The sequence below is a fragment of the Salmo salar genome, chromosome 13 (assembly GCF_965601325.2).
Source record: "Salmo salar chromosome 13, fSalSal1, whole genome shotgun sequence".
NCBI lineage: Eukaryota > Metazoa > Chordata > Actinopteri > Salmoniformes > Salmonidae > Salmo > Salmo salar.
In genome coordinates, this window is record NC_138303.1 from 24,804,023 (window position 1) to 24,817,366 (window position 13,344).

The 13,344-nt window shown below is 43.8% G+C and overlaps 1 protein-coding gene across 1 annotated transcript in view; it reads right to left on the reverse strand.

The window, feature by feature from the left end:
* Positions 1 to 11,580, reverse strand: part of LOC106566609 (protein bicaudal D homolog 2) — an 83,357-nt gene extending 71,777 nt beyond the window's left edge. The window contains exon 1 of the mRNA XM_014134787.3: positions 11,030 to 11,580. Coding sequence (XP_013990262.1) covers positions 11,030 to 11,269 — 240 coding nt within the window. The 5' untranslated portion in view covers positions 11,270 to 11,580. The remainder of the gene's footprint in view (positions 1 to 11,029) is intronic.
* Between the last annotated feature and the right edge of the window lie 1,764 nt (positions 11,581 to 13,344).

Sequence of the window (13,344 nt, forward strand, 5' to 3'; positions counted from 1 at the left end):
AACACCAGTGACAGTGACCAGTGTCTAGGTGAACACCAGTGAAAATCATTGGACTAACAAGCCTTTCACTCTAAGAATATGTGTAATAATAATCATCAGCACAATCATTGATATAGGACACATTGAGAGACAATTAAGAGACAAGTTAGATAAAAAATGTGCTGAAGAGTACATTCTGTGGTGAAGACAAAACGTCTAGCCTAATCAGCTAGTTGAGGAACAGACAGAATGTGATGGCAGAGAGATAAAGAACAACAGGAAGAGGAGGAGGACAGGAGAGGGGGGGAGAAGTAGAGAAGGAGAGGAATGAGAGGCTTCCCTCTGTCAGTTTACAGCACCAACTCTGTAACATACACGCACACAGGCATGCACACATGGTCTCAGACGGCCCATTCACACACATTGGGTTCTTTGTGTTGAGGGATTTATGAAGGCGATGAGTGGAGGAGGCAGGAGAATGTCAGACCACAGCTCTTCTGTTTAAACCCTAACATCGTGACAGAGGATCTCAGGCCCGCCATGATGACCTCATCCTCTACTTATAGCCTGATCTGGCCATAGTGCTCCACTAATAGGATTACACTAGTGGAAGAATGACCCTGCTGGGTCACTGTACTGCTACTCTCAATGCACTGTGACTGGATTCATTCATTCAGAGCTGCCTCGATCTAATGTCCAAAGAAACAATCACTATTCCACACACACACACACAGTCAATCAGATCACACACACTTTGTCTCTTTATGCCCTCCTGAATTCCAGGGGTACTCCAGGTGGTTGAGGAAAACCCCAAATTGCCATTATCCTCAGTCTAATACCCTCCGAAAGCTAAATACAGCTAATATGGCCCAATGCTGTAATCTGGGGTCCATACTGCACTAGAGAGGGCAGATGGGGGTCTGGGATTTAACCCGCTCTAGGGTGGCATCCTGGGGGCATGGGGCATGGCCCCACCATGGCTCTCACCACAACAGAGAGGTGGCGGACTCAACAGGGCATGTGTTTAGAAACGGTGGCTGAAGTGAGTCAAAAACCCCATGAACATGAACTTCTACCACACCAAGTCTGATAAGACAGAGAGACACGGTCAACGAGAGTTGGCCAGTGAGAGGGATATTGACGAGACACAGGTAAGCTGCTTGATATCTGAGCGTGGCGAGAGAGCTCGCACTGCAGTCAGTAATGACATCATCCTGCGTACTATATACTTAGCTAGGCAAGGGGGCAGTCAGTCTCCACATGCCGTCCATCATGTGTGTTGCAGACAGTAAAACCCAGAGAAGTTATCTAACAGACAGTTATACCCTGAAACATAATACCAGGCACCTGAAACATAATACCAGGCACCGGAAACATAATACCAGGCACCGGAAACATAATACCAGGCACCGGAAACATAATACCAGGCACCTGAAACATAATACCAGGCACCTGAAACATAATACCAGGCACCTGAAACATAATACCAGGCACCTGAAACATAATACCAGGCACCTGAAACATAATACCAGGCACCTGAAACATAATACCTGGCACCTGAAACATAATACCTGGCACCTGAAACATAATACCTGGCACCTGAAACATAATACCTGGCACCTGAAACATAATACCAGGCACCTGAAACATAATACCAGGCACCTGAAACATAATACCTGGCACCTGAAACATAATACCAGGCACCTGAAACATAATACCTGGCACCTGAAACATAATACCTGGCACCTGAAACATAATACCTGGCACCTGAAACATAATACCTGGCACATGAAACATAATACCAGGCACCTGAAATTCTAAACCTTTACTCTTGCTGATGTCATGCCTGCTGTCTCCCAAAGCAAACAGCAACAGTTCACCTGACTAACCCTCCCACCAGAGACCAAACCTCATAACTGAAGAAGAAACAAACACAGCCACACCACCCAGCCACTACCCTGCTTCACAAACACTCAGCTCCTTGCCTTATTCTGGCCTTAATGGCCATATATTCTCATAATCTCCACCCGGCACAGCCTGAAGAGGACTGGCCACCCCTCAGAGCCTGGTTCCTCTCTAGGTTTCTTCCTAGATTCCTGTCTCTCTAAGGAGTTTTTCCTAGCCACTGTGCTTCTACATCTGCATTGCTTGCCCTTTGGAGTTTTAGGCTGGGTTTCTATAGAAGCACTTGGTGACAACTGCTGATGTAAAAAAAGGGCTTTCTAAATAATTTCATTGATTGATTGACTGTTTCAATACAGTCACCCTGGCCCTGTCATCTGCTTCACTCAGCTCCTGTTTCAATACAGTCACCCTGGCCCTGTCATCTGCTTCACTCAGCTCCTGTTTCAATACAGTCACCCTGGCCCTGTCATCTGCTTCACTCAGCTCCTGTTTCAATACAGTCACCCTGGCCCTGTCATCTGCTTCACTCAGCTCCTGTTTCAATACAGTCACCCTGGCCCTGTCCTCTGCTTCACTCAGCTCCTGTTTCAATACAGTCACCCTGGCCCTGTCCTCTGCTTCACTCAGCTCCTGTTTCAATACAGTCACCCTGGCCCTGTCCTCTGCTTCACTCAGCTCCTGTTTCAGTAGAGCCACCAAACAACTCAAAGTGCTTCACAAGCCCTTTATTCATCAACGCTAACAGCAGCTGGGTCTTTGTACAGTCCAAGGCACCATATATGGTAGCTCGGTCCAAGTGATTGTAGTTACACCAGATACAGAATGTTGGCTTCAGTTGACTTGAACCTTTGCCTCAAGTTCCACAAATCTAGAGTGGAACTCTTTTCTGAAGGTTGTGTTTTTGAGACATTGCTGGCATTGCTTTCTGCTCTACTGTCCATTGGACCCACACATCCTCTATCTGACTTCATTTCAGTTTGGCCTAATCTATGGGACACCAGAGAAGCACGACAGACCTGGTGGAGACAGACAGAGACAGACGAGTAGGCTAGCAGGGCACGGGGGAGGTGCAGGACAGCACCAAGCATGGGAGGGCAGGGGAGCGTCAGGCAGCAGCACCTAGACAGGCCCTCCCTTCCCTGGGCTGAGCGTGGAGTGTCGCTGGGCTCTGGCCTGGCTCCCAGACCTCCGTAAGCCCTGAGCACAGTGGCTGGGATTCATCCTCTTAGGCCCAGAAGGGAGGGGATTTGGGACTTTATTTAGTGCCATTTAGAAAAGATTACCCCTTAATTGCAGAGTGGGTGTCCGGCGCAGGGCCGCCACAGATGAAAGGGCCTGTTAAAATACCCTCTACAATACGGGTAGAGTTCAGAAGGAGGGACGTAGTTTAGAGAAGAGTCCCAGGGCGGGAGGCCCTGTCCATCTCTGACCAACCCCACCATCAGGGCTCCATACTGGGGCAAACACACCAGACAAACACTCCCTACTACCAGAGCCCAATCCAACCGCACTCCATCTGACTACAATCAAACTTTATGACATTTCTTCCCTTATAAGGCAGCAGATGGGACTGTGTTATCCTCCTCCTATTTTTAAAATGGATCCAATGGGGATCCTAGATCAAACACAGTGGAAGAGTTTAAAGTCACACCAAACATCTTTGTTGAAGGACATCTGTACGTTAGTGAATTGGCATTTAAAAGTGACCTGTCCTTTCAAATATGGCCACAATGGGACGCCTCTTCCAATCTGTCTTTTGTTCTCCTCTGTGAGCGTTTAACTCTCCCTTCGTCTGTGACACCCAAGACCTGTTAACCCCATCGGGCTCAGGCACACAAAGACCAGCGAGTCAAGGACAGAGCGGGCAGTTTTTTATTAAACTTAACAGTGTCTTGGACTCCGATTGTCAAGGAGAATTCCATAGCTGAGAGAGAGAGAGAGAGAGAGAGAGAGAGAGAGAGAGAGAGAGAGAGAGAGAGAGAGAGAGAGAGAGAGAGAGAGAATGGCTGAATGACACCCCCCACAATGCCACAAGAACCCAGAGAACACTGGCCTTTGTTATGACAACTGTGTGTTGACTTACAGAGAGGTCTGGCATTGGAGAGAAACAGCCAGAAAGAGAAGGCAATGATATGTTCTATGGGTGTGCTGTCTGGTCCCATAATAATTATAGAACACTGACATCTTTATGGCCACTCGGTCAACCTTGTGACATTCTGGGTGCTTTAGAGATGCTACATGTAACAGCAACAGTTGCTTGAGATAATGTCACATCATGCCTCAACTTCACCACAAGATAAATATGCCACAATCAGTGAAGTTTCCCCTGGCCACTGATCCCTGTAATAGTCATGGTTAAGATTGGGGTTGAGGAAATCTACATTTCACTTTTGGGCTAATTGGGTAACATTTGCAAATTGTTTGTTGTCTGGGTGAGGGATATGCTGTAAATTAAGATGACTATGTATTTTGAAAGTAAGACATTGAAGATTATAATAAATAGTGCTTTGACGTCATGCAACCAAGTCAAACACCTGCGAGTCCAAATGTGTACTTTACATTTTCAAATCATAAAACTCATGTCATATCCAATGTCAATGCTTGTGATCACGATGTTTGATGTACAGTTACAAAATGACATGGCGTCGTACCCTGGGTTGGTCTGAACAGAATGAGCATGTTTGTTCATTGTGCAGAAAATTTGCCCGGGTCACACGCACCTGAATGCACTCATGACTATTTTCTATGTGCACCAAAATGACGATCTGTTTCTCTGAATTGCCTTGTGAAAGCCTAACACTGTAAAATCGTATTTTATAACTTAGCTAGTCATGTTGGCAACAGAAGAAGCTATTAAATATTTCCACCTGACCCAGATTGTGATTTCTAATGGACCGTTCTTGGATTCCATAAACAACAACAATAATAATTGTGTCATGGCGGGAATGCAGCGGTTGTGTTCCAAATGAAACAACTACAAGTGTGCTTGCTCTAGTTCCTCAACAGCACAGCTAGGAGCTCAAAAAAGTACCTTATAGTTAAACTCTTCTTTACATCATAAAAGTGAATTGAAATTGCTTAGGAGTTATGCACACTTTGGAGGGTTGTGTCCACTTGGAGACACCAGCTAGTACTCTCACTCAAAGCCTTGTAGTGTTTTTGTACTATGTTGCACCTACCCCACAGAATAGTCTTATCATGTTACTGAATATACCCAGAGTATTTTCAGATTTTGATATCAACAAATGAAATGTACAATGCACATAACATAGTGGATTCAGTCTTGTGTCCGGTGAACTGTTGTGTCCTCACCTTTGGTCTAATAATCTTCCCATAATATCCAAACTGTTCCCTTTCAATGGCTACCGTTGTTGTGCATATGCTTTTCATATTTCTTCTGTAAGAAACATTTCTATCCATATAGGCCAATTCCCACGAGCGTAAATGGTTAATGTAAGAGGTGAAAGTCCAGTCTTCTCATCACAGGGTGGAGAGTACCTTTATTACTTTATAAAACTAAAGGAAGTACTAAACCTCCTCTTATAAACCTACACTATGAACAAAAAAATGTATGTTGTGTTTTGATACGATCTGATCATTGAAGACGAAGAAGATGACGGAAAGGAGACGAGGAGAGGAATCCACTTTAAACTATTGAGAAACACCCCAAAACACCTCACAGGGGCTGGGGGCCAAGTGGCCCAGGATGTAGGTCTCACTGGACAACAGATGGACACTCTAATCCAGCGTAGCCGTAGCGGCTAGCTCAGACTGCCACTCACTTCCCCTCGCTATGAGCTATCAATGGGTAGGTAGCTAGCAACAGTCACCAAGCCGTAAGCACCCTCTACCCTTGTGAGGTGGGTGTAAGATTAGGGAGGGAAAGTTAGCTTGCCACTGGTCCAGTCACTCACAAACAATGACAAGAGTCAAAGCAAAGCCAAACAGAGAAATCACAACCTTATGTTATAGCTATAAATCCTATGGAATATAAAGAGATGGGCAAGGAATGACAATATACTAGTAGTATGAATCTAAAGCCTGAGCAGTATGGGAGCAGTAAGTCAGGGTGACTAGCAATTAGGAGGGCAGGAGGATTCCTAGAACACTGTCTACTAGAAAACGTGAAAACAACATGAGGGGGAAAACATGTAAGTATTCAGTGGATGGACGTATAGAAAAACAGAAAATATCTTCAAAATATACTATATCAAATCCATCCATAGTTAAACCTCATGGGATGGTCTCTCATGTTTCATTATATGCCATTCTGCAGCAGCAGGTAGCTGCTGTAAAGCCTTAATCTGCAGAACAGCAGCCTCAGTCACACTTATTCACAGGCACACTGCCTTCCAAGCGGTGTTGACTAGTGTGTGTGTCCTCTTCTTCAGGTCTGTTGTTGACTACCCCCGGGGTTAGACCTACTGTACACCAGTGCAGCTAGACTTTGCTCACTACCAAAGATGACTTCTGACCTGCTTGTTCCACCCAGATTGGAACAAAAGAGTAAAAAAAAAAAGTCATTTTAAACACGCAACAAATATTAATTTTGTGCACACACAGAGACATACACACAGGCTGAGTGTGTGTGTCATCTGGACAGGGTTCAGTGTTGAACAGACAGTACGGTGTAAATCTACCAGGTCTTTTATTCCGACCTGTCTAAGTCCTCAGAGAGGACCGCCAAAGAGAAAGAAAAACCAAACATGGTATTCAGCAGGGTAAATAGTAACCAGGTACAACCATCTCCAAAGACAATGATCATTCAACATGACATTTACCTGACTAGACAGTAGTCCAACAGTCTTAAATACCCCTAGAGACAAAGGATAGCCAACATTCTGTTTGTAGAGGTCAGCTAGACCGTTTGCAGTCGCTAAAGAAAACTAATAGCAGTAAACCAGAATTGCTCCTAATAGCACTGCCCTAACTCAACACACAGTGGCAGGCAAAAATAAATGAGCTATTTGAATTCAGACAACCCATTGTGACTGAAGACATATAATGACATGCGTGCCCTGTACTTCTACAAGTCATCTGAGCTAAGAGTTTGTTTCAACAGAACAACTCGTCTCTTCTGTTACAGATAATTATATTCAGGCATCCTGTATAATATGAAATATGATGACATTTTGAATGATTATTATATTTCCCACAGATATAGATAAGGTGTATTTTTAGACACCAGTCGGACAGGCCTCTCTTGTCTCTGACCATGTTAACCAGGTACCCAGCTGCTATCCCACAGCGAACTAGAGGAAGTCAGAGTTGAAAGGGATCTGTTTTTTCCCCCATCCTCTTTCCTGATAACAGAGCTTCCTGCCTCCACACACCAGCACAGAGGGAGAGGAGGGCTGGGAGAGAAAGCGTGGGGCGGATGGGAGGGGGGGGGAGACGGACGGGGGGAGGGGAAATGTTTTTCCTTTAGAGTCACCTTTACAATGAACCTTGACCAATGACCTACGGCCAACGTTTAACCCTAAAGGCACAAGACCAGACAACACAACAATCCCCGGATATCACTGCCCTCTGGTTATTATTGTGGTTAATGGCTACACAGATGGGACATTTCTTACATTAAACATTTTTACATTTTAGTCATGTAGTAGACACTTATCCAGAGCGACTTACAATTAATGGATTTATCTTAAGATAGCTAGGTGAGACAACACATTGCAATCGTTTCATGTACATTTTCCCTCAGCAAAGTATTTATCAGCAAAGTCAGTGCTAGTGGGAAAAGAGAAGTAGGGAGGGGGGCGTCGGGGGCATCGAGCTGGGCTCTTCAAAGAGATAGGGTTTCAGAGGTTTTCCAAAGATGGTAGAGACTCTGCTGTCTGCTGTCCTGACTTTAGGGGGAAGCTTGTTCCATCAGGACAGAGAAGAGCTTTGACTTAGCTGAGCGCGAGCTGGTAGGGAGGGGTGGAAGGGCCAAGAAACCAGAGGTGGTGGAACGGAGTGCTCAGGTTGGGATGTAGGGTTTGAGTATAGCCTGAAGGTAAGGAGGTGCAGATCCTCTTGCTGCTCTGTAGGTAAGCACCATGGTCTGGAAGATGATGCGAGCTTCGACTGGAAGACAGTGGAGAGTGCGGAGGAGCAGGGTGACATGGGAGTATTTAGGAAGGTTGAACATCCGGTGGGCTGCGGCATTCTGGATAAGGTGCAGGGGTTTGATGGCACAAGCGAGGAGCCCAGCCAACAGAGAGTTGCGGTAGTCTAGACGGGAGATGACAAGTGCCTGGATCAGGATCTGCGCTGCTTCCTGTGTGAGGAAATGTCGTACTCTCCAGACGTTGTAGAGCATGAAACTGCAGGAGCGAGTTACTGCTTTGATGTTCGCAGAGAATGACAGGGTGTTGTCCAAGGTCATACCAAGGTTCTTTGCACTCTGGGATTTCTAATACTAAAAAAGTAGTGTTGGACAGAAGGCTAGTATCAGCCAGGACTTGACCACACATCTAACACTGGCAGTAATAAAAACATTGTTTCATCTACTAAGCGGAGAGGAAGAAACACATTTATCATGGCAATGATGTCATCTCCTCAGCTAGGCTACATCGAGGATAGTCACTAAAATGGCAAAATATCAATTCAATTTCGACACACCATTCGGGTCCAGGCATGACTCAATGCAAATAGGGCAGCAGGTAGCCAAGTGGTTAGAGTGTTGGGCCAGTGACCGAAAGGTTGCTAGATCAAATCCCCGAGGTGACAAGGTAAAAATCTGTTGTTCTGCCTCTGAAAAAGGCAGTTAACCCACTTTTCCTAGGCCATCATTGTAATAAGAATTTGTTCTTAACGGACTTGCCTACTTAAATAAAAGGTTAAAAAATACATCAATATCTACAATAGGCCCACAAATGGAAGCCAGACAAACAATGAACTGATTTCCAAATGGACAAAGTTTGACTGATCATCAAACCAGAATCACTCAAACAAACAGTGGATATTGGACATTTGTTCATTACGCCATTGTCACTGACAAAGTCAACGGGTCACTAACTTCATAAGTCAGACAAAAATGCAATGATTCAAACTGCTTTTTGAAACAATTGTTGGCTTGGAAAATAATCCAAAAAGCAGAAGAAAAACAAAAGCACTCCATCTGTATCGAGGAGCAACCAGTTTATCCTATTCTCTCTCTTTTACTGCCATGGTTACCATTCTTGCTTGTTTCCAGTCTGTTTCCTCTATTCAGAGGTTTCATGTTGTTACTCTGAGATTCTGGCCAGGGGAATGCATGGGAACACAGAAGAGAGGCTGCTGAGACAGCCCCAAGAAAACCTCTTTAAAACCCAGCCACTATGCACAGAGGAAGAAGGGGAGAGAGAGGGGGAGAGAAAGAGAGACATGCAATAGGGAAGGGAAGAAAAAGGGAGAAGACTGAGGAAAGGGGGGATAGAGAGAAACAATGAGCTAATTTCCTTCAGATTTTACTGCGTCATATCTGTTCAGCCAAGGGTAACTCTCTCTCTTTCTCTGCCTCCCTCCCTCTTTCCGTCTCATTCCTCATCCCACTCACATATTCACACACCCAAGGGAGCTGTGCACATGTAAAGCAAGGCAAGGAGGAGTGCAGCATCATGGGGTATCTGGCCCACTGAGCACAAATGATTGGTCTATTCTAGTCATGTGGGACGAAAGAGGGATGTAAGATCTCAGAGTCGTCACTAGCTTCTATACCCCCAAAGTCATAAACCCCACCCATTTCCAGAATTTATCTTCTTACAACTGTATTTCTAAACCTTAAAATAAGTATCAAAATGTATGTAATCACTACTGTAAGTCGTGATAAATGACTAAAATGTAAATGTAACCCTAACCTTAAACCAAAAGCTCATGTTTGTAGCCAATTTGGACTTTGTGACTGTGGAGTCTGACTTTGTGGCTGTGCTAACTAGTGGAAACCCTCAGAAATGGGTTCCACATAGCAGGAAGCAACTCATCCAGGCTATGAAGTGACGCTCTGGGCAGAAATCTCCTCAGTGCTAAAAAGGGCATCCCCTTTTTCTACCAAACTGCCCTGGGACACGTGAGCTGTTCAGCTGCTGCAGCGGTTCACTCTGACTCTCTTACTCCCTAACCCACTTCTTACCCTGCTCTCTCTCTCCTAATCAAAATCACAAGGCTGCTGAAACCTCTGCCAGGAAAGGGAAGAGAGATCTAGGACTGGCATGGGAAATTTAAGTGGGAAAGGGGTTTTCACAGTTTGGAAACACAGGACAGTCCTTTATCCTGTCTCCCTGCCCTGACTAACAGTCAGCATTCCTCCCATTCCTGAATGGTCAGAACTCCTTTAGTTGTTTTCTCCATTAATAAGTTACTCATCCTTCCTCTTTTTCAGGCGGGAACTTTCAAAATTCAAAAACCACATGCCCGCCTCTTTCAAACCGTACTGGAAATACCAGATCATTCAGGTCCTCTGGTTTGGGAGACTGCTTTAGTAAGAGTACTGTCTTAATGAGCATTTGAAAGCTTTCATGTGTGTGTAAATTAGAAATGAAACCATATCAACCAAAAGCAATGGAGTTAATGTCCACTTTGTAATTAGTTACACATTAATAATAATAAATTACAATTCTACAGCACTTTTCATAGACTATCAAAATGCTTAATAAGCAGGGTGTCAGTGGATAACCACTACTCAAATACATTTGTGATGATAGAACTTTCAGCATTGGTCAGATAACTCATCTTCATTGGAGTATTATTTCAACGGTACAATGTATTAGAGTTCACATTTCAAATCCCACAGAAAATGACTATACAAGGCAAACACTGTATGGGCATGCAAATATTACTAAGCATGGAGCTAGAGAGACGAGGCAGTATGGCAAGAATATCAATGTACCCACAGAGGGCAGGGGAATCACTGATAGAGCATGAGGCAAGGTTACAAATACATAATCTTCTCACCCCGTTACAGTTGACCTTGTGGGGTGGGGAGCACTTGTCAGAATAGAATGTTAAAAAAATAACGGCATTTCAGGACATATCATAGGCTAGGCCTACAGCTGCCAATAATAAATAAGCACATGCAAACATTCATTCATTCATGCAAACATAAAATCGATGGTATTTTATAGCACTGCACATTTAATGCAGTAAATAGACACCAGTAAAAGACTACTAGGTATATGCCTACCTCTTTGAGCATGTCCAGTTCCTGGCGCACGGTCTCGTATTCGATCTCCAGGTCGTCATACTGCTGTTTCAGCTGCTGCTTCTCCTCCAGCACCACCAGCCCGTACTCCGCCGCCTGGATCTTCTCATGGGTAGTCTCACTCAGCTCCCGGGAAAGGCGCTCGATCTCGGCTCGTAGCCACTCCGGTCCGGCCTCTAACACCCGCATTGCGTCGGAATAGCGCTGGTCCTCCACGGACATACTATAGACGATGGTGATCGATCAACCGCGTCCGATGCGCCAGCGACGTACAATGTGGGGACGGGACGACTTGAAGCGGTTCCAACCTTGAAGGATCACGGAGAACCCTTTCGTTGGAATAGATTATTCGATTCTTCTGTATTTGAACTGCATGATTGATACTCTTGTGTTTCTCGTAGCTGCTTTGGGAATAATGTTTTCGGTCATGTAGCTTTGGTTTCTTTGCTTTCTTCCGGAAGGAGAGGCTTGTCCATTATCCCCTACAACTGCTCCATGATTGCTGTTCCTTCGCCCTTTGCCTCTCCCCGGCTGCTGAGCGATTGGGGAAGAAGCGGTCGGTGGCTGTCAGATCACTCAGCTGAGAGTACAAGATAAGAATGGTGTTTGATGGGAAATGTAGTACCACAGACAAATCACTCACATGGGTAAACTTCCTGCTGTGAAATTGGTGGCTTTTCACAAACAGGCTTTAATGTGCTGGCCTTTGCTGTATAACATAACTTTTCACCTCAAATGTTTTATATGGAATAATGGGTCGATATTACATAGAAACAAGATGTTATTTTACCGTAATTGGTTCTCGAAAAACATTGTCCTTGTCAGCCAATTAGTTAGTATTCGAATCTATTTAAGCAGGGAGAATTTATGGAAAGATACAACTTTGAGGTTTCAAGCAAGGAATATGACACTGTTATAAAAGCTATACCTAGTGGGATAAAATCTTACTTCAGAATAATGCATATTTTGGAACATCTAATGTAAGCAATATCCAGGTGAATGGCATAGGTTTACTACATAGGAAATTCAACAATAGTTTAATAAATGATATTTTTGGGGGGGATTTCAATCGTTTGATTTAAACTGGCACCGTGCTTGGCTCACTCCACACAAATTTATGGTGACCAATAAAGTAAAGGAGATCTCCTTTAAGATTATCAATAGATTCTACCCTGTAATATAGGCTGACCACACCGCTCGCATCGTGTGCGCAAACGTTGCAAAATAAATGTAGGAATCTATGTTATTCAATTATTGAGACACACTTCTCGCATGTGTCAACGAGCGTCTGCGTTGCCAAGGGCTAAAATAGAAGTCATTCCTATTTCTGACGCAGATCACGATGCAAGTCCTGCCTCTCCCATCTCCTCATTGGTTTATAGAAGCAGGTACCCACGTGCCATCTCCTCATTGGTTATACCCACACGGGTGATTGAAAGACGAATTGTGTTGCCGGTTGTCTTAATACTTTGAAAGTTTAGATGCCAATCACCATATAAATTCAAAGATGAAAAAGCCTGGAAGGAGGAGAGATGACTAGAAATGATTCGGGTGATCGTTTTATTTGTGGATTTATTGTCGGAGTAGAGGACCTTGTGTATTTCAGATAAAATAACAACCTACTGTTTATATCCCTTGACACATTAGCTAGCAACAGCAAGCTAGTTAAATAGGACAAATTAGCTAGCAAGTGCAAGCTAACTAGCTAAATTGCCATAAATGTTTAATGCTTTTCGACCTGTGCCCAAATTAATGTCATTGGTTCAGAGTTTGTTTAATATTTTAACCTGCGTGTTGTGATCGCGTTTGGTGTAGAGGAACAAAATAAATGTCTGCACGATGTCGCAGCCGATTTGTGTTCCGTGTTATAGCTTGATTTCTAAATATATACCTGATGTTACCAGTGAATGTAGTTTTTGTGAACTAGAAACCGAATCTATTGAACACTTGTAATTGTTTAAATAGTGAGGTGTTCTGGACTGATGTGAAACTATATTGGCAACAAAATGCATACAACCATATAAATATTTAAGTTTGACATTATTGGACTACACCGATAACACAATTAAACGTCATTATGTCAAATCTCTTATTAGAAAAACGTTTCACACATAACAATTTATGAAGAAAAAGCCGCTTATTAAAAAAAAAATCTGATTTGGAAAACTATTTAGAATCATTAAAACGTATGCAACAAAAGTTTAAAATGTACCCATTACATATCTGTATTTGATATTGATGTATTCGTTTTTTTCTTATTTCTTTGTAATCCCTCTGGCTATTCTGTTTTTTGCATT